Source organism: Pholcus phalangioides, unplaced genomic scaffold (genome assembly GCF_987345545.1).
Source record: "Pholcus phalangioides strain wild (caught in Gottingen) unplaced genomic scaffold, Ppha-v1.0 ptg000011l_1, whole genome shotgun sequence".
NCBI classification, from domain to species: Eukaryota; Metazoa; Arthropoda; class Arachnida; order Araneae; family Pholcidae; genus Pholcus; species Pholcus phalangioides.
Genome location: NW_028301604.1, coordinates 19,775,997 through 19,797,811, shown reverse-complemented (window position 1 = coordinate 19,797,811; position 21,815 = coordinate 19,775,997). Strand labels below are relative to the sequence as shown.

The 21,815-nt window shown below is 35.0% G+C and overlaps 1 protein-coding gene across 2 annotated transcripts in view; it reads right to left on the bottom strand.

Annotated features, from left to right (window-relative positions):
• Positions 1–21,815, bottom strand: part of LOC149080186 (cardioacceleratory peptide receptor-like) — a 90,495-nt gene that overhangs the window by 5,557 nt on the left and 63,123 nt on the right. For both annotated transcript variants that reach the window (XM_089239225.1, XM_089239226.1), the window contains exons 2-3: positions 13,402–13,537; positions 11,895–11,998 (exon numbers count right to left, since the gene is read on the bottom strand). In XM_089239225.1, the coding sequence (XP_089095351.1) occupies positions 11,895–11,998; positions 13,402–13,537 (240 nt within the window). The remainder of the gene's footprint in view (positions 1–11,894; positions 11,999–13,401; positions 13,538–21,815) is intronic.

The following is a 21,815-nucleotide window of genomic DNA, read 5'->3' as shown; positions in this document are numbered from 1 at the left end:
GTTTTATTAAGGCATCGCAATGAAATGTAAAAGCTTCCTGCACATTTTAATATTCAGTTTAATATCAATGAATAGGAATTTATAGAGTTATTAAAATAAAACTTCCCCAACTGCGGGAATTGTGGAGGGCGTTCAACTGGTCCAAATGACACTAAATTCATATAGTAGATGCCTCAGATGATTTGCTCCCCCTATTTATTAAATAAAAAGATAAGTACGAAAATTCGTTTATAGGTGGCATCGTCATTCTACGGATCATTCTGCAGTTGTTCGGTATGTCATCTTTATTAATAGCTTTGTTTTTAATTAGGAAAAAACATGTTTTTCACAGCTGAACTCAATAATCCTGCATTAATCTCTAGAACAGGTCAACGAATACTGTCTCAGATGCTATATCATTACCGGTTGTTCTCGGTATACTTGCAAATAGAAAGCACTGTGGAAAACCAAGGAATACATGTATATTGAACATATACATAATGATTCGTCGAGTGGTGGTGCCACCTATCTGGAAATTTGTGTACTATTTTTTTGTTTAATAAAATGACGAGTACATCAGCTGAAGTGTCGGTTTTACAAATTTGGTGTTATTTAGATCAGTAGACTCCAGAATCCTCTGAGTTGAAGAAGCTTAATTTCGATAACCTACTTCGTTTCCCTTTCAGTTTCCAATGTGACAGTCTTCCACTCTTGAATTTCTGGCAACGCATTATTTTACGTGTATTAACAACTACTAAATTAGATTAACGATTCGATCACCAACAATTAAAAGTTATGTAGTTAACTAGAGGTTTATCAACATTCTGAACTGTGGAAGTTGGGCTGTTCGGCCAATCTATGAGAAGTTTACCTTACTTTTCAAGTTTTTTGTGGCGTTAATGAAAAGCAGCTTTTGCTCACAAAAATTTTACAAAAAATAAAGCAAGCCCATCTTTTTTACTATTCGAGATTCCATATGATAAAAATAAAATAATAAATATAAACAGACAAAATATAGTAAGAATATGTTCATTAAACATTTGTTTTTAAGCTTATACCAATATTTTAGTGGTTGTGATGGCTTAAACCGAGGTGTCTTTGCTTTCTATTTTGGTTTCTTTCCCATTCTGTGCAAATAAAGAAATTTTACGTTTACAATTGTGGTTAAATACTTTGTTCCGTGCTTTGTTTTAACGTTTTCTTTGTTTGAAAAGAAGGAATTTTTGAATTTCTTACCAACTGTGTTGTATCGTCTGGCTATTCCATCTTCAATTATAAACCGTACCAGATAACCACAAAATTAAGCAGTGGGTATTATTTTTTAACCGTTAAGCGGCTTCCTTATTCTATGCATATACTGCAGTCTACTTGGATAAGCTTTCGAGGAAACTGTCATCCACTGCTGCGGAAAAGGAAAAGTGGAACTGAAAAACTCAACAGAATCAGCTCTGAAACTCGGCACGAATGCGAAAATTGTTAACGCTTTCGAAATGACAAAAGTATTTCCCGATCGAAATCAAATTCCTTGGGAAAATTTTTTTTTCGAACAGTATTCAAATATGAGTATGGATATGTCAGAAAATATATACTTATTTTAAATTCACTAAAATTTTTCGAAAACCCCCCTAAAAATTCCAGTATATATTCTGTACTTGAAAGACAGTTTTGCAACTTACATTATAATAACATGGTTATTTCAAATGATAACCTCGCGAAAAACATTAAAATGTTTTGAACTTTTGTCTTACCTTCGCAGGACTTGAGCTGCTAGCATTAGTCATTTATACAGGAGATAAAATATTACTTTACCTGCTATTTGGTCTCCACCTTTATGATGTCTGATACTTTTTAAGGAAAAAAATAATAAAAACGTTTTATACATACTTTCCGCATTTATATATTCGCAATTTCGTCCTACCATGCTCTAGAAGCGCAATGTCATCAATTAAATCAAATAATGTATTACCATTTGCACTTGACTCTTATGTGTACGTCGTTTTTGTGGCTTAATTTCAAAATATGTAAATTCAGCTGTAATTTCAAAAGATGCAAAACTGGATGGCAGGAAAAAGAAAAAGACAACAGGATTTACGCTAGATTGTTTCCTAATTTTACTGGAAGTAGGTTAAAAGCATTTGTTGTATTTTTGAAGATTAACTTTCTATTTTACTGTAATGAACGGAATCGTTTACTCATGAAATTCGATGAAACGTTCGATTTTATGTAGCAAATCGTATGAAGATATTTTTTGCAACGCGAAGGCAACATTATGCTGTCATAAAGCTCAACATTGATTTTAATATTTATCTTTTAACATATCAAAGCAAGCAACTCCGTAGAATCTGATCAGTCCATAAAATAATATCTCATGTTTAAAAGGTAAATTTACAGTACAACGCCAAAATGCATAAAAGTATTTGTTTTTTTTAATTTTATATTAACCGATTCGAGTACGCATCCCTAATGTATGTTGTTTGAAAGTAATACATATAATAAATTACCATTACTCATATACAATTGAGGGATTATATTGATTGCAGAATTTAAGGCTTTTTGAAGTATCTCGGTCGATTTCTTTCCACACATCAATTGCAATACCACTGCTTATTAATAAATTTGTCTGTAACTTCTGATCATTTATTTAAGGAGCAATCATTACCGTAATGTTATCATTTACGATCGAATTATCTACACATCTTATTATGCTTTTAGTTCATTTGCAAACTCCAATGTTTCTTTTTTTTTGGAAAATATATTTTGAAAATTCATTAAGAAAATAAACGTTTTGAATTTATTGTTATTTTTCCTGCTCACAGTTATTTCAATTTATAACTATTTTATCACCATAAAATGGCATGTTTTACTCAGCTTTTGAATTACCATAAAATTAAATACTGTAGTAAATATTTTTGTTTACAATAAAAAAAGTATAGTGATTTGTTGATTTTGAACAGAGCCCTTAACTTACTGTACTTCTTTCAGTTGATATTTTACGGAAATCACATAATTGGCTCATGACTGGATAACTTTGCCCGTTTAAGATTACAAAGTTACGTTATTGGCTGCATTATACTTAACCTTTTTGACGAAATTTCTCTGCTGGTAAAGCGCATTGTTATAGAAAACACAAACAAAAAAAAGAGAAAAAAAAAACAAAAAAATGTTCTCGAAACCAGACTAGATAGGTTGGTCCTCTCGGAGCAAAAGGTTTACATCCCCACGGGGCAGAGCCTGGGTCATGTCTGGCTCTATAGCCTAGATAGCTATTGTGACGGTCATCAAAATACTAACTTTAATTATAGAAGATAGATGGCGTCCGGGAAATGGACCATACATAACAAATGACACCCCGGACGATTTATCCCCGTACACATGGTTATTTAAATTCCGACACATTTCACATCCCTTCGGAAGTAAAACGATAGTAAATTGCCTTTTGCCGATGTTGGGGTTGTACGCTGTTAAGAACTGTATCTTTTACTTTCATTGCGTCTAACTAATTTTTTTTCACCAATAGTTTTTCGTTATATTTCATAATTTTTTTTTCTAGCACCACAAGTATTTACTATACCGAGACTTAAAGCCTAAAAGCAATTCGAAATTGTTGGACAAGTACTTATATATAAGGTCCAGCAAGGGGATTAAAATCCCAGATATATACATAACTGGAGTTTTTTTCGCTATATTCACACGACGGTTAAACACGTACACGGAACATTAGACAGCTAAAGGCGTTAATATTTATTTTCATAATTTCAATACGTTTTTCAATTTTTTTAGCTCAGTATTTAATAAGCTGAATATTTTTTTTTCACGATTCCCTGATTTTAATTTTCATTAGTTGTGATTATACAGCATATAACACGAACTAGTGATTTAATTTATACGGTATTTTATACATGATTTTTTGAGAGAATTAATTTGTGTGAACACAAGGCGGAGATTAGTTAAATTCTTGAATCATTATCAGCAATGGGATTAAAGCCAGACTGTAATGGTTACGGCCAAAACTTAGTACAGGCATAGCAAATATCCTCTCATACAAGCATAATAAATATACTTTATCATGAAATTTATTAAAGTAAAGTCATGGATGACAAACTCAGCTATCGCATAGAATCAGAAAAACAGATGTTGTATTTGAATTAGAAAATTTTTTTTAATTAAATAATGTTTTCACGTTCGCGGTGCTATGCATAGAAATATATATCTATGTTTAGTAAATGTTTATAGTAACTGTATATATATTTTAATACATGTTGAAAGTCTCTTGAGAATAAGAGGTTTCCTTCTGAAAAAGTTTTACTCACACTCCCTAAAGGAATATTTGAGTAAAGATTCACTTAATGTCGTAGATAAAAATCATTAAAACTTACTCGCGAAAACTATTTCGTTTGAGACGTTTATTTCTGAGAGAGTAAACGCATATATATAATGGTTTCCAGCCCGAGGCTCTAAGATGTTAGTTGAATAAATAGTGGTGCATGCGTAGAAGCTATTGAAAGTGGATGGTTTAAACTTGCGATCACACACTTTAACTAAAGTGGAAAAAATAGAGAGAAAGAGAGAAATAAATGTGAAAATCACCGCTTCACGATTAAAACGAGCTGGCGTTAATTAGATTTGAAATAGTTGAAGCGTTGCTTATATGTTCATTGTCGGTGGTGTTTTTGAGTCGAGTGAATCTTTTCAATTTGCAATAGCCAAAGAGTTCGTCCCGAGAATTCAGTGGTTCCTTTCGACTATATTCGCCAGTGTTTGCCCACATATGTCGATTGAAATCCATTCTCTCGTAAATTAACGCAAAAGAATCGCAAACATACTCGCTGATGTTCAAAATTAGAAAAAAAATATAACTTACAGTTTTTCGTTAAGATTCTTCTTTTCAATCCCAAATACACCCTTGTTTACCATACAGTAATTGCACAATAATTATAATATCCCCTCTACTTTTTTCAACTGCCGCTTTGCTATAGATGTGGAATTTATATCAAAACGGCTGTAAAATCATCAAAATTCATTAGTGAAACTTTTCTGTGTGACTGCTTAAATTCCATTCGGAGAAGCAAATGCAGTAAACAAATCTGATATAGAATTAACGTATGATAGTATGATAAAGGACATAAAAGAATTTTATAACCCCTGATTAAGTTTTTCTTGATGGTTGGTTAAAAGGTTCGTGAAAATTTATTAGTAGGATAAAAATCCATGTAAAGTGCACATCTTCATGCATCAGGATCAGTTTGAAAGAAATCTTATGCGCCGCATGCATGAATGTTTCTTATCAGACAGTTTAATTTATTTAACTGTTAGGCATTCATATATTGTGTCTCAAATGCAATTGTTGGCCAATTTAGGAAATGACCGTTAGAGGAAACGGATGCGAAGATAGACTCGAGTACGCAGACGAATATGAAAACACGTCATCATCTGCAAATCATAATAACAACCATATTCGACGTCTATGAAGATGAATAGCGGTACGAAGACGTAATCAATATTGTATGACTGTTAATTAATTTCTGGGTACATTTTGATTCAAACTCATTGTTATGATCATTTAAATCATGTGAATGCTATGCATATATTGTTCAACGATGTCACTGGAATTTGCTATTAATTCTAAGTTACCCTCTATATCTGACCACTAAATGGATTGAAAATGTCATAACACTCATTTGAAATTACTGTACTTCTTCCACGTTAACCAGGCAGTTTTACATTTTGTGATTCGGTCAAGGTATAAAATTTATGTTCGTTACTTAATTATTTGGAGAAAGAAAACAATAACAACTAACATCACTCACAAACATGCAAATATTGTGAATGTCGTTGGTATGAACTAGAGCAGCGGTTCTCGACCGGTGCTCCGCGGAGCCCTTGGGGCTCCTTGTACACTCTACAGGGGCTCCGCGGACATTCGAGGAAAATAAAAAAAACCCAGTAAAATAAAAAAAAATTATTATAAATATTTTTAAAAGTAAAAATAAAATCAGTAACTTTGATGAATAATTAAAAAATTGGCCTACGGGGCTCCGCCATAGAATTTTTTTACTAAAAAGAGCTCCGCGAGTCAAAAAAGGTTGAGAACCGCTGAACTAGAGCGTTAAAAATTATGTTGTGAGAATTCTTAATAGAGCACCTCAAACACGAAATAACTTTGTAACAACATAATGTTTGAACGTTCATTTTAGCCCTTTCCGACTCTGAGCACACCTAAATATTCCCTTTTCAAACACTGAAAATGAATGATAAATAAAATGAAAATTAGTTTAGGGATTGCTTTGAACCTTTCATCAACAATAGATAACGGCACCGCACAAGCCGATCCATACTTTTGGCCTGTGGTTTTTTTTTTGAAAACCCTTATTTTTCAAAGAAATGGATTCAAATTTCAAAGAATTTTTTTTTGGATACAAAAAGATTACTGGAAAAAAATGTCTATGTTATAAGATATTTTGTGGCTGTGCACTAATCTCTTTATTTTGTATTTTGTATAAGTTTTAACTTTTTATATTGAAAGCTTGCCTAAAATCGAGTCCCGAATTCAAGGTGTGCCTTCTTTGGGTACACCCACAAAATTAAAACGGTAAGAGAAATCTTTACAAAATTATATCTCTTTTGCTTACGGTCTGACTAGACTGCCTACAATGTTTATTTTTGAAATTCCAATTTTAAAGGGTAGCGTGCCGGAAAGGATTAATAGAAAGGAAAAATATGCTGCATATGGTGCGATCCTACACGTGTTTACTACGCGTTGTGGAAAGTAAAATATTATTCATGTAAAAATACGCACACTGGATTCCAAGATGAGCTTATTAAAAATTATAGTCATAGTTACATTATATACACCGAGATTGACAATATATAAAATTTTAAGCGTTTCATGCGATTGTAATTATCTGCAACAACGGAAAATTTGTTGAAGAATTTTAGTTCAAGCCTTCCCGTCTTAAGATTTGTTATAATTAGTCACATTAAAGTGATATTACTGGAATTCCGAAAAATATTTTTATCTTGGAAAATGTCATTCAGACTCCACTAATGCCCAACGAGGGAATTTCCGATGTTGATTCGCAAGGAAATTCCTCGGAAGCTGTGAGAGCCACTTTGTAATTAGGAATCATCACGCGTTATCTGCATGCACAGAGTTCCCGACTTAACATCAAATCTGAAATTTCAATTCCAATTAGGAGATGTATTAATTATCTCATATGTTTATGAAATGCCAGCGATGACATCGCGGCAAACATAACGGCCAAGCAAACAGAGAATTTCTAGGTTCATTCAAATTTTGCATTTGATCGCATTATATATTAAATGTTATTTAAATATTTAATGAAGTTATATGTCTAATACCGCAGATTTTGTGCTCTTTGCTCTAAATTAGTTAGCAGGTTTTAACTTTCAAGATTTCCTTCCTACAACCAACACATCTATGTATTCTTATTACCATTTCATATTAAACTGGCATTGCGAATTTATGTGGATAAAGTGGGTTGGGTAACTGGCTACAGTGACTTTTAACCCTTTGAGGGGCGCATCTTATTTACTGCAAACGTTTAATGGAATAAATACAAGTACAAATACAATGGACACAATAGGAAAATTGCCCATCGAGGTAGTTGAAAAAAGATGCCCATAAAAAATATGGATGTGAAATATAGCCAAAATTCAGCAACCCAATATAAAAGCACATGTCACGAAACAATAACTAATAAATAAATACATAATACACTGCCATAAAAATATTATGTTATATTTAATTATTATATTATGTTGCCTTATTTAAGAATGCATAGCTTCTCGATTTATCCCACTGTCTATCGTACTTCTTTTTAAACGTATCAATTGTGTTAGAATTCACGACCCCCGGAGGTAAGCTATTCGATTTATTGACAACCCTATTAGAGAAAAACCCCCTGCGACATATCGCAACTTGGAATTATCCCTTACTAAACGATACTGGTGTCCCCGTGTCGAAGCAGTTCATTGACGGTGTATTAATAACTCATGGTCCATCCTATCCATCCCGTTGAAAATTTTAAACACTGCCATCGTATCTCCCGACACCCGCGTTCCTCCAATGTAAACATATTCAAGAAATCAAGTCTCTCTTCATAGCTCAAGCCTTGTGTGCCAACAAGAGACGCTTCTCTTCACCCTCTCAACCAAGTCTAGTATACCTACATCAGTATGTAAGTGCAACCAGCCTTTTGTGGATGCAAATAAATAAATAAATTACCATACCTACATCAATTGTAGGTATGGTCTCCAAAACCTTACAGCATACTTTACTTGAGTCCAGGATGAACTAAGCCTTGGAAAAGCAGAAGAATGACTTTCGGAGAAAGCGAAGAGACGTTTTTAAGAATGAAACTGAACATTCTATTCGCTTTTTTTTTGACCACCGCTGGATAATGTTCAGAAAACCTAAGCCACTCGTCAATGAGAATTCCCAAATCGATGAGCCTAGTTGCAATCAGGATAGTAATAGCATTCAAGTCGTAAGTGAAACGTGGGTTGTTCGAACCAAAATGGTCGACCATGCACTTATCAATACTAAAGGTCATGCTCCATTCATTAGCCCATGCTGCAATCATATTCAAGTTCGTCTGGAGCATCTCCCTATCTCTTGGATTCCCGATTACCCCTATTAGCTTCACATCACTCTTCACATTTGTTGTGAGGAGCAGCAACAATTTCAAATCAATTGCAACAATTTCGACACTTTTCAGGATTCGTGTGCTCCCGAAACTGGAATAGTTCACTTTATATGGAGTTCACACAACAATCTAGACTCACTGATGCTAGAAAGAGTCCAGAACAGATTTCTACGTTAGCTGTTTTACAGGCAATTCCACGTCTACATTAATTAAAAAAGTACAACTGAACTGTGATGTTTTTTTCATTTTCAATCACTAGAATGCGAAGAAAAAGTTGCCTTCGCTTTTTGTATAAAATTGTAAATGAAAAACATAATAGATGGGATTTTTTTTGTGCCAATTGGAAATAGGCCTGTTCGGCGGACTTTTTGCCTACTTAAACCCCGAACAAACAACCTGCTAAGTCCCCTATTTTTGAGATGTGCAATATATATAATCAGAGCTATGTGAAACCCGATATGCTCAAACATATCATATTCTAGCCTCAAAACAAAAAAAAAAAAAAAAATGTCACACTTTTTAGCTCTAAGTATATAGGCGGGAGTTTACCCATGAAGCCACTTAAAAAGTTTAAAAATAAATAAGTTATATACACCAATAATTTTTCTTGGTATCACTACTTTAGTAAATACACTCATGTCCATAAATTAAGGATAATGCCAGCTCCGGCAAATAAAGGTTCAGAAACAAAACAAACGTTACTTATTCATAAAGCCCATTTATTAAACAAAAGATAAAGAACAAAAACGATGGTGTATGTATGATACCATTCCTAAAAACTACAATTTTGCTCCCTGGAGCAATTGTAAAAAATATCTCCTTTGCAAAAACTTACTGTTACATGGTTGGTATGATGGTTAATACATTGTATGTCTTCCATGCGATGAAATACAGTCCGTACAACGCCTAGGCATGCTGAGTATCAAATTATCGATCCGATCTTGGGGAAGATCACTCCACTCAGCAAGCAATGCTCTCCGAAGTTCCGGTACACATGTAGGAGGTGGTTGACGGGCTGCAACTCGTCGGCCAAGCATGTCCCACACATGCTCTATCGGATTCAAGTCAGGTGAGAATGCTGGCCATTCCATATGGGTTATATCCTCAGATTCAAGGCATTCGTTTACGACGTTTGCTCGGTGAGGACGGGCGTTGTCATCCATAAACACAAATTCTGCGCCCATGGTACCCCTAAACAAACGTACATGTTGTTCCAGAATGATGTCCCGATAAATTTGGGCTTTCATGGTTCCGGTTTGAACATGCAGATCTGTTCTGGAACCCAGTATAATTCCACCCCAAACGAGCAATGCTGCACCACCGTAAGGTGTCGTTCAATGATGTTGTCTTGGTGGTAACGGGTACCTGGCGTTCTCCATATGAAAGTCCGACGTGAATCAGACTGCAAGCTAAACCTGGACTCGTCGGAAAACATCACACAAGCCCACTGTGACGATGTCCACATTGCATGTTCTCTACTCCAGGCTAATCGCTGCCGACAGTGAGTTGCCGTGAGCGGAACACATCTGACAGGCCTGCGAGCATATAGACCAATATCTCCCAAACGTCTGTACACGGTTTGCCTTGAAACTGTGGTACCCGTGGCAGCAGATAGCTGACGAGACAGGTCGGATGCTGTGCTCCGTCTGCTTCTTTTGGCAGTTACTGCCAAATACCGGTCTTCATTCGGCGTTGTAACTCGGAGGCGACCTGTACTGTAACGTCTACTGACATTTCCGTTATCTTGGAATCGTTGCCAAAGGCTAGAGATGACACTTTGGGCAATTCCAAGTTTCTCAGATACTTCCATCTGAGTACGCCCACATTCCAGGCGGCCGATAATTCTACCACGTAAAAAATCATCCACATGCGTCCTCTGTGTCATAACTATTCGCTTATGGCACTGAGCGCCTTACAGAACTCTTGTGAACAATTTTACTTCTTTGCCACCATTCCTTATATACCCCCTCTTACACTCTCGTCATTGTGACGTACTATCGGCATCATCTGGTGGCTTCCTGAAATTTGCATATCATTCTTGCAGATGTGTGTGATAATTCTACAAGTGAAATTTTTACTTTAGATTTCGATTTCCGTGTGATTCTGAATTATCCTTAATTTATGGACATGAGTGTAGAAGAGTATGTAGCTGAAAAAATTATAAGTTTTATCCAGGCTATTGATCACATTTTTTGGAGATTAAATAAGAAAAATCAAAAATGTTCACATCTTCCTGTAGCTAAAATTTGTTCAGATACAAGTCAATAAAAAAAATTGCGCTGTCATCTAATAGCTTTATTGAATCTTAGAAAGCATATTTTCCCAATGAACCACCCAACTAAAGAAAAACATTTTGAATAGTACGAAACCACCGTTCCTCAAGGATCCCTCACCCGCAGATGCGGCCACTCATCATTTACGGGCCAAATAATAATCAAGTTTTATTCTAAAAGCTTCAATTATGTCTTTTACGGATGATTTTTTTTGTCACGCCAGTGTCCGCAAAAAAGGGGTTTTTTACTGCATACGGTCCACATCATGCCTCGTATTTAGCTCAATACAATTTTTGTAGAAAAGAAATGAAATTGTGATAGCCAAAGTTATTGTCGGAACTTGAGACAGTGTGTCAGTGTCATTCGTAAATGCTTTTAATATCCCATTTGAACATATTTTCATATGCTTTAGTGAAGCAACACATTAGTGAAGTTTTATTTCTCAATTATTTATATCCCGTTGTGTATAATATCGTTCACTTCTTTGAATTCAAGAACTTTCTACAGTAACAAATTCAATTATTTTATTTTTGAAGTCTTCAATAAAGTAATTCTTAAGCCCCAAATCCTTATGAAATGGAATTAATACAATGCATTGAAACTGATGGTATAAAGAGAAAGACGAATGATATCTTTAAAATTAAAATGAAGTTTTCCAAGTTTCGAAATCTCATTTCATACCTGAATGAGTTGAGCATGGTCAACTATAGCGTTTGGTTACTAAACAAACATTTGAGGAAATGTGGGTGTGTTTATACTTTGAGCTTATATCAATGTAAGCCGCGACAGCCTTGAAGCGTCAACTAATTTGAAGTGAGAAATAGGGAAAGTGTTCTACCGGTGTTCATAAAAATGACTGAATCTCGTGCGTTTTGCGCTGAAATTCCACTATGAAACATATCAGATTAGATATTCCAAAGTTTCGTAAATTTACTCATTGAGAGAACATGCAATTGAAAAAAACTAATTAACTTACCTGAAGAAACTTTATCAGCTTACAAACGATATTACCGGCATAAAATGCCACAGTTGTCCGCCATATGATATCTGTTAAAACATTGATCAGACCAACAGCAAGATCTGAAATATGTGAAAATAAATATGTTTGGCTACAAATGTCCGTTAAACGTATCAGTGCTTTACTTAACTTTTTCGAAAATTTATTTTTCCCTCATTTAGACATAGAACCAGCAGACGGAGACAATGTGAGCATTTAACATAGTATAGTACATTACAACCATGCTAGTTTCTTACATTAACTCTGTAATAAAAATTATACATACATTGAATACCGCGTAAAATAGTTTTAATTTTTTTTCAAAAAGTAAGCTATGAAATATATGTATATAACTATATATAAGTATTTATATGCAATGTTTTTCCACAGCATGTCATAATTTGAATCGATGAGAAAAAGAACAGTACAAGTCTAAATCCCGTTTTTTTACGAATCGGTTCGATAAATGTATATCTATACATTGAGCCTAAGAGCAGTACTGTACCAGCCTTACTTCATTGGTTTCCAGACGTGTTTTAAATTTGAATTAGTAAACGAAAAGTATCAGTGTTTCGAAACTTAAAACTTGATTACCTCGAACTGAGAATTTTCGACTAGTACTGTTCTTCTCACTGCTTCAACTACTCGTTGATTTTGTGCAACTAAGACGTCAAACTATTTCAGGTAAAATAGAATCTTAATACACAATACAAAAATCGACTAATGAAATTTTGATAATTATTTTTGAATTTCTATCTATTCCACGATGAAAGAAAACTTTGTAGAGATAAAAATAATGAGAAAAAAAATTGGAGATTTCGTTTCATCTAGGAAAATGAAAGATAGGATAAAAACAAATGAAAATACCAAAAAGTATTTAAAAATATGAAAGAAATTTATGCATTTACCACCCTGGAGTATAAGAAAATGCATGGAAGGTTCGTTCGCTATGCTTGATGGCAAGAAAGCGGCCGTCGAATGAAAAAATAAGAATTAACATTAATTACAAAAATGTGCGATAAAATAAGATTTTTATGTTCACGTTTTACGATATTACATAATTTTTTCTTTAATATATTTTTTATTGGAAGAAGAAAGAGCGAAACTACGCTAGAGCAAAGCGAATATTACGCAAGAGAGGAAACGAACTTATTACTTTCATTAATTTCAAAGACATCATTAACGTTTACTCGAGTGATTAACAGTGAAGGCAATTACAGACAGAGCTTACATGTGATGGGATGCGCTGTGATGGTTGGATGAAAGATTTAATTAAAAGTAAAAAAATAACCGAGTAACCAGAAATAGTCTGTAATGTTCCAGGGCACCGTATAGGACGAGGATTGTAGAAAACCTTTACTATTTTCAAAAAACTACGTGGTAAAATAGGTGGAGTAATTTTATGCAGGCAAAATAAATAGAAAATTAAGATTAATTGTTCAAAATTTGGGTTCGATTTTGCTTGTTATAAATTTCTATCTCTTACCTGCTATTGCCAGCTGCATGATGAAAAAGTTCATACGAGATTTTCTGTTCTTTGAGAGCATGAGAGCGATCAGTACAGCACTGTTCATCACTACGATCATAGTAAATAGAATCCATAGAAATGTCAATTGCTCCGTCTGAAAGACACCATAAGAATAATTATATTAATACAGTAACTTTATGCCATTTGCTTTCTAAAATCAGGATAAATTGGTTGAAAATATGATGTTAAAGAGAATAGGGTTAAATATAAAACTAGTCATTGAATGTTATCAATAACCGGAAACTTTTATCCGTCATATTTTAGCAATAACAGTCATCACACTTAGATAAATGCATTTCGTGTTTCGCAAAAAGTTTTTTATTTTTTTATAATAATGTGTTACGAAGAAAACATTTCATTGCAACATGACACGAAAACAGCGTATTTATGAACTTGTTATCTTTTAAATTTGTTTTTAGAATATTTGATTCATTCTCAGGAGGTTGTCGGTGAGGAGATAAGAAGCAATTTTTGATAATTGAACTAATATTTAGTTTGCCCATCTTTTAATTATACAGGGTGTTCTGTTAATGGGCAGACAAACTCAGAGGGTTGTTAGTAGACATCAAGACGAACAAAAATTGCAATGGAACATGGTGTCGCAAAACACGTTGAGAGGGTGAAAATCGCTAAAAAGGAATGCAGGTTTCGACGTCACGCTGGAACGACAAAAAGTACAAAAATAACTACAAAAAGATTTATTTGATTAATTATTACAAGAGTTGTTGGAAGTGGCGGCCGCTGACGTCATTGCACAGTCTACAACGACGTAAAAACGATTCCCGGACGCCCTCGAAGCTACCTAGTAGCTGCCGCAGCGACGACAATCCGCGCTACGAGATCCTCCGGTGTGTCCACAGGCGTCTCATAAACGAGTGATTTAAGGTGACCCCATCGGAAAACGTCACACAGATTGAGATTCGGCGAACGTGGAGGCCAAGCAACGGGTCCTGCTTGTCCAATCATCCTCTTTGGTGTGAACAACGCTTCATCGGATATTCCTCGTTCGCGTATTCCTCGTTCGTGTAGTCAGCCATCGCGGTAATCATTGAAACAGACAAGTAACTGCTACACGTGCTTACCACCGCAATAGCACTAATTTACGTCGTCTGCAGCGCATGCGTTTCGCGACGCCGCTTACGTCAGATTTGGTGAGCGAACCCACGAACGCATTCAGCGATCAACTGACATCCACCTTTCGTCTCCTCTGAACTCAGAACTTGCATGCGTTTTTCGCGATTTTCACCCTCTCAACGTGGTTTGCGACACCATGTTCCATTGAAATTTTTGTTCCTCTTGATGCCTACTAACAACCATCTGAGTTTGTCGGTCCATTAACAGAATATCCTGTATTAATAACTTCGATAAGTAGAAAATTGTGGCCTGAATAACTACGAAATATATTACTCAAACAGTCAGTGTGAGGTATTACACACGCCCACATCTAAAAAGATAATTAGCTTTGCACCATGTAGATTACTATGACTATCATTGGTCTACACACTATTTGCAGTTTAAAATGGAATATGTTTATCTTCCGATAAATAACATATTCAATAAATTATATAAGCACACGTAATATATTAGGTTACTCCAATTAATGAAATTCGTTGATCGAATAGAATAGATAGAATAGAGCAGGTATTTCAACATGCACTTAAATACTCGGAGCTCTTATTCATTGTCGAAAGACTAACATCGTGATATCTCGTGACAAGTTCGCTAATGAACAAAGCGTTAGCCAATTTGAGAGTAATGTGAACTGAGCCAATTTATGTTTGGCGCAGTGGAATTCGATACTTGAAATGTTTATAAGATCTACAAGGAATTCTCCACTAAAGCTTTTCTCTAGAATATATATAATTGATGTTTGAAATTTAGTTTTGTCACAGACGTGCGCTTTATAATGTAGAAAGATTAATTCCTTTTTCCGTTTTGAATTAAGGGGGTTGGTGCACGCAAATTTTTCAAAAAACACATTTTCGAATTTTTCAATACTATCAAATTTTCTGCGTCTAACTGTGAGCAAGTTTTTTTCTACCCCCCCCCCCCCATAATGGAAATATTTTGAAATTATTTTAATATAAACTTCTGGCAGGCATTATATATACAACTTGTATATATATACAGGGTGCATAGCAAATAGAAAGTATGGCATTTTACTGGCGAACCGTTGATCCTAGAGGTATACTTCCAATTAGAAAAATTGCCCAAATAACGTGTAGTACTCAGATATGTCATTCGTGTTGAAAGGGACTGTATAGTTATTAAAATTAAAAAAAATAACTCTTTATATGGACACATTGTGCTCAAAATCCAGATTAGGAAGTTGTTGCCCTGTCTCTCCTGATTCCAAGAAAACAAAATTCCATGCTTCTAAGTGCAATATTGACTGAGATATTCGAATTCGAAAAACGGAGGAAAATTGAGGGGGGAACAGCATTAAATGCGGGTAAACCGCATTTAATGCTGTTTTTGAGATTGATTAAGTTTTGATGCTTAAAAAAGCATCAGAAGAGACAGGGCTACACTTTGTAATTAACAAGACTTCAGGTCTTGAAACTTTTGTGTGTCTCTCAACACTATGGAGTTACATACTTTAACATGAGAATTTTTTATTAAAATTATTAAATAAAAATTTTGTGGCACAAAATATGGTTGCATTTTGGTGAAAAGTTGCATGTTGTTGAAGTTAAAATTAAAAAAAAAACAACAATTAAAATCCTAAATGTTCATGTTAAAATGTATAAAAATATCCATAGTATTTGAGAAAAAAAATTGAGTGCTTAAAGTGAATAGAAAATTTTTAAATGTTCTAAAGGAAGGAGATTTTTCCCATAAGAAAGCATGGGAAGCCAAGATCGTGCACCAATCCCCTTAAAGCGAAATACTAGTTTATATACTTTCTTATGCTCTTGTCATCAACCGAATTAAAGTGAACTTTAATGACGATGTTGCACTATTTGCCAATGAAAGAAATAATTGTTTCAAAATAAATTGTTATCGTACCAAATATGATACATAGGTGGCATATTTGTACGTATGGCTATAAAGTGATACATTCAGGTGCTAAACTCACTCATTGCTAAAATTATGTAGTTTATAACTCCTGTTACAATACAGCACAAATAAATATTTGATGTGTTATCTTATATGAGCACGTCTCGGTTTTTTTGTGTTATATTACGAGAATAACATTAAAACCTGATTATTTTTTGAGTATGAACATTCTCGTGTACGAGGGATTGACTTAATATTTATACGAGGCAAGTTTAAAAGATGAAAATGTAATTTACATACATGAATATTAAATATATCTATCTTAAACTCTAAATAAAGAGTCTTTTAGAAAGCAATTTTTGTTTTTGATCTTCATTCAGTTGCTATGCATGTTTTATGACTAACAAGAATGAAAATTATTTCTAATAAGAAGATATTTATTAATTTATTATGCTACCAAAATATTTTCCAAAGGGGAAATTAAAATCTGGAGGTATTAAGTTCATTTATTTTCGGAACTTTCTTCAAATGATGTTGATAAATTTTATTGTCATCGAGACGAAATTTGTTAAATTTCTTCGTGATTTGTCGACTTCAACATTAGCTTCATTTTTCAAACTATTATGAAATTAGCTTGCTACATAAAACATTCACGTTCTGTTATGAACTTTTACGGAGCTTTCTCATTGAGAGTTTTTGAAAATTACTCATAAAGTTAACTAAAGAAGCTGTTTACTTTACAAAGTTTCTTTTTCAATTACTTTCGTAACAAAATTGGAGATAAACAGTGCTTGGAATCCAGAGATGATGCTAATTATTTGATGTATAATAGCATTTTTAAATTTTTATTCAGAACATTTTACAACCATTAAATCACTGCGTTTCCTTCATTTCTTAAATCTTAATATAGGGTGTTTCACGATGGACTCTTAACTTTGAAAATGAATAACTCGGAAACGGTGAAAGATAGAAGCATGAAACCAATGGTATGTTTATTAAAAAACCGTAAGAATCTGATACAGAAACCTCAAAATTTTAGACACAAATTGCGCTGATAGATGGTGCCGCAGGCGGCATTACAGATCCCTATAAAGCGAGCTCAGACGCCGAAAACGATCAGTCGTCGAAGATGTCGCCGTTGAAACGTGACCGCTATTAGCGTATAGTGAAAGAAATTCCTGAAGTGATGTATCCCATGGAGGAATGTGCGTTTATTGTATTGGAGTACCACCGATTAAATCACAGCCCTATGCCACAAGGAGAAGTTTTCAAACGCGATTTCAAGTCGCAAACGGCCCAGATGGGAAAACAATTTGTGAACTATTCAAAAAATTTCAACAGACAGGCAACGTGGCCGATGCGTTAGTCGGAAATGTGGGTCCCACTCACTCCGTAGTTACACCTGAAAATGCAACAACACTTGCTGCAGTTATTGAGCGTCATCCGAATAAATCTGTCTGCAGACTTGCAGCTGAATCTGGAAGATGCTCAACACGATTGATGGTTCTGGTTTCGATGTCGCCCGAATATGGTTTACAGACGAGGCGCATTTTCATCAGGATGGTGTTGTTAACAGACACAATTGGCGATTTTGGGGTACCGAAAACCCACATTTGTCTCACGCACGATCACTCCATTGCCCAAAACTTATCGTTTGGACTGCAATCTCCTGCAAAGGCATCATTGGACCCTTTTTCTTGCGAAAAACGGTGACGACTGACCGGTATATTGCGCTTTTGAAACAATTTGTCGCCACTCAACAAGCGTTGGACGATCGACCAGGCACGGCGTGGTTCATGCAAGATGAGGCTCGCCCACACCGTACACAAGCTGTTTGATTTTCTGGAAGAATACTTCGATGATACAGTTATTGCGTTGAACTATTCGACAGTTAAGGGAAAAGGCATGGGGCTATTTGTCAAGCTTGTGTGTCGATTTCCAGTGATACACTGCAGAGAGTCACTGATAATTTCATTCTTCATTTGCTATATGTGTGTTGTGTGAAAGGTGCACATTTTGAATAGCTTTTGATGTGAATGCAACGAGGTCTGCTTGCATTACCCACTATATACAACCTACTTATGGTAATGCCGTCTAGGGTGCCATCTATCGGCATAATTTGCAACTAAAATTTTGAGGATTTTCTTACGGTTTTTTTAAAAAAACATACCACTAGTTTCATGCTTCTATCTATCACGTTTCCGAGTTATTTATTTTCAAAGTTAAGGGTCCTTCCCTTAAGTTAAGGGATTATATATATATAAAAGTCCGTAGAAACGTTAAAAATGCATTAAAAAAAAAAAAAAACCAGAAATAAACCGTTTGACATCGCTAGGTCACGGGAATATATTAAGACAGGAAAAAAAAAACCCTAAAAAAACAAACGATAGGTGATGCAGAGCTTTGAAATCCCGTATTGTATCGATCCGGTCCATCCAATCTGTCGGAACTGAAAAATGCGATCCGCCGATAGTCGTCACGTATACCAGTGGTTCTCACCCTTTTTTTGTCCACGGGCCCCCTTTCAACCATTTCTCATTCCTGTGGCCCCCTTGCGAACATGAATAATTTTCTACTCCTCTTCCTTTCTGCCCCCCCCCGTTTTCCCATTAGAAGATAATTATTCAAAAATTGTCTGAAGTGTAAATATTTTTGAATTTAATTTGATTAATTTTTAATTTATAAAAATAACGAAAAAGCAAAAAAAACATAATAGAATACAGTAAAAATAGAATAAATCCCTTGGGGTCACAAAGTGTCTGTATCATCGTAATGTTACTTTTTGTGAAGTTTATTGTTTTGTGTTTTTCTCAGTTTCATTTGCATGTTTTATGAGTTGTGTCAGTCCAATTAAAAAAAAATATTTTTAATCAATGTAAACTCTGCGCTTGAAGACGGCACAATGTCATCAAGTTACTGTACTCGATGAAATTTTTATTATTTCCAAATTAGTTTTTTTGTGTAAAAGATTATGGTTTCATTGAGAAATGTCAGTTGTAGCTTCCAAAATACGCATTCTTATAATGATAAAAATCGCAAAAAGTGGTAGCAAGCAGTTTTGTTAATTTTATTCTCTTCGTGCGGATAAAAGTAGTAATGAGGGAGTAGCCACACAAATGAATCCAAATTGAAAAGTTCAACCTTTCACGTCATTTTTAACAATAATACATGTATCAAGGATATAGGTTCATATTGTAGCCCTACTATGAATTTAAAAAAATTAACTAAAATACGTGTGAAAATTTTTTAAATATTTGTTTGAACCATTCATTCCAGAGAAATCATGTACGCAGTGACAAAACTGTTCGTGTGAACATAATAATGATTCATTATCAGTATTTCAAGCCCATCGGAAAATATAAATAATCAGATTTTCAAATAAGAAAATTATCAGTTTGTTGACTTCAATTTTGATACGTGAAAATCTGATATTTCATTGGATGTGTGACAAGCTACCTTCAAATGGCTTTTTGGTTCATAATGTGATCGCTCTCTCGCAGGCGAACGAAGCAACGTGCTAGTTGGCTTAAACACAGCACAATATTTCACATTACAGTCCGTACTATATTTAATATACAGGGCCCATAGGTAAAGGGGCATATTGCATTTTACTGGCGAACCATTGGTCCTAGAGGCATACTTCCAGTTGAAAAAGTACCCGAATAATCTGCAGTACTCAGATATTTGATTCATGATGCCAGGGGTACATAGTTATTAAAATAAAAATGTTAACTTTTTATGCAGACACCCTGTGCCCCAAAATCCAATTGGAAAGTTTTGTTTTCCGGTCTCCCACAAAAAAATTCAACGCGCTCAAAGAAGCATGAGAAAATTATATACAAAGTTACAGGAATACAATAATTACAGGGAATATTTTACAAAGATTATGAAAAAAGTCAAAAATCAATTTAAAAGTCCTATTTTCATATTTAAATGAAAACACTGCAAACAAATTAATATGTGAACTGGAAAAAAATAGCAAAAATATGAAAATTCAAATAGGAAGGAAGAATTCAAATAGAAATTCAAAAATGAAAAAAGTTATAGCCAATGTCTAGGACTCTCATCAGGAGGGAACACCCTGACATTGACAAACACAGAACGTTTCTGAGAGCATTTCTATCAGCGTAGCCTAAATAGATGCTCGATCCCCCGACGTTCTGCTGTAGTACATTTGAATTCAAAAATCAAAGTAGAAGCCAAAACAAACCTTATGCATCTATTTTTTATTTTTTATATATTTTTATTACCCCCGGAGGTAGTAAATTGTAACACAATTGACACGTTTAAAAAGAAATACGATAAACATGTTGGGGTAAATCGAGAAGCTATCCATACTTAGATTAAGACAACCATAAGTATTCTTTATGGGCATTGTATAATATTTTATCACGTGTATATCTATTCTATAATATAAAATCACAAACAAACTCGAAAAGGGCCTGTTGCTAAGCAACCGAGTGACGGAAGTCTGTTACGGAAGTGGGTTCGATTCATATATCGATATTCACATTCATATATCGATATGATATCATATATCGATATTGGGTCGATATTCACATATCGGGACCCATTTGACCCATCGGGACCATGTTATGTGCATGTACCAAGAGGCTCCTACATCCTACAGCAGAGCCCTTAGGCTGGAATTTAGATTTCGAGCCCCCAAACCAGCTTTTCAGGGGCCCCTCTGTGATTAATTTATAGTGTGAAAAATCAAAAAGTGATAAGAATCGTTGTGGCCCCTGTCAGCCCTTCCTTTGTGGAGGGGGGGGGGGAGGTCCATGCCGAGAGGTATATATATGTATAATATACACACACAACAGCAGTGCTCCCAACACAGGGTCGGGGTACCCGGGGAAGATTTCACGTATAAGTAAAAAGTTTTCATTTCCAGGGGCCCTTGATGGATCTCATTGTTTTCTTGCTGCTTTAACGCTGAAAAATTTCGATAGCGGAAGCAAAAGATATATCCAGTCTGGGGCCCCACCAAAAGTATGCGAATTGGTGTCCCGGGTAATTGGTTGGGGGCCCTGGATTTTATTCGTTCGTAAAACGAATACAAATGAAAATTTTTCATGGTACTCGCTCCGTGGGATGGCCGACAAGCTTCCAAGTCGGGGCCCATGTTTACAGGTTTCATTTTGGGTGCCCTGGATTTTATTTGTTGGTAAAACGAATACAAATGAAAATTTTTCATAGCACTCGCACCGGGGGATGACCGACAAGCTTCCAAGTCGGGGGCCCCATGTTTACAGGTTTCATTTTGGGGCCCTGGACGAATCTCATTCTTTTCTGTTGTAGAATTCGCAACAGCGGAAGACCGAGATAAAGCCAGTCTGGGGCCCCACCAAAAGTATGCGAATTGGTGT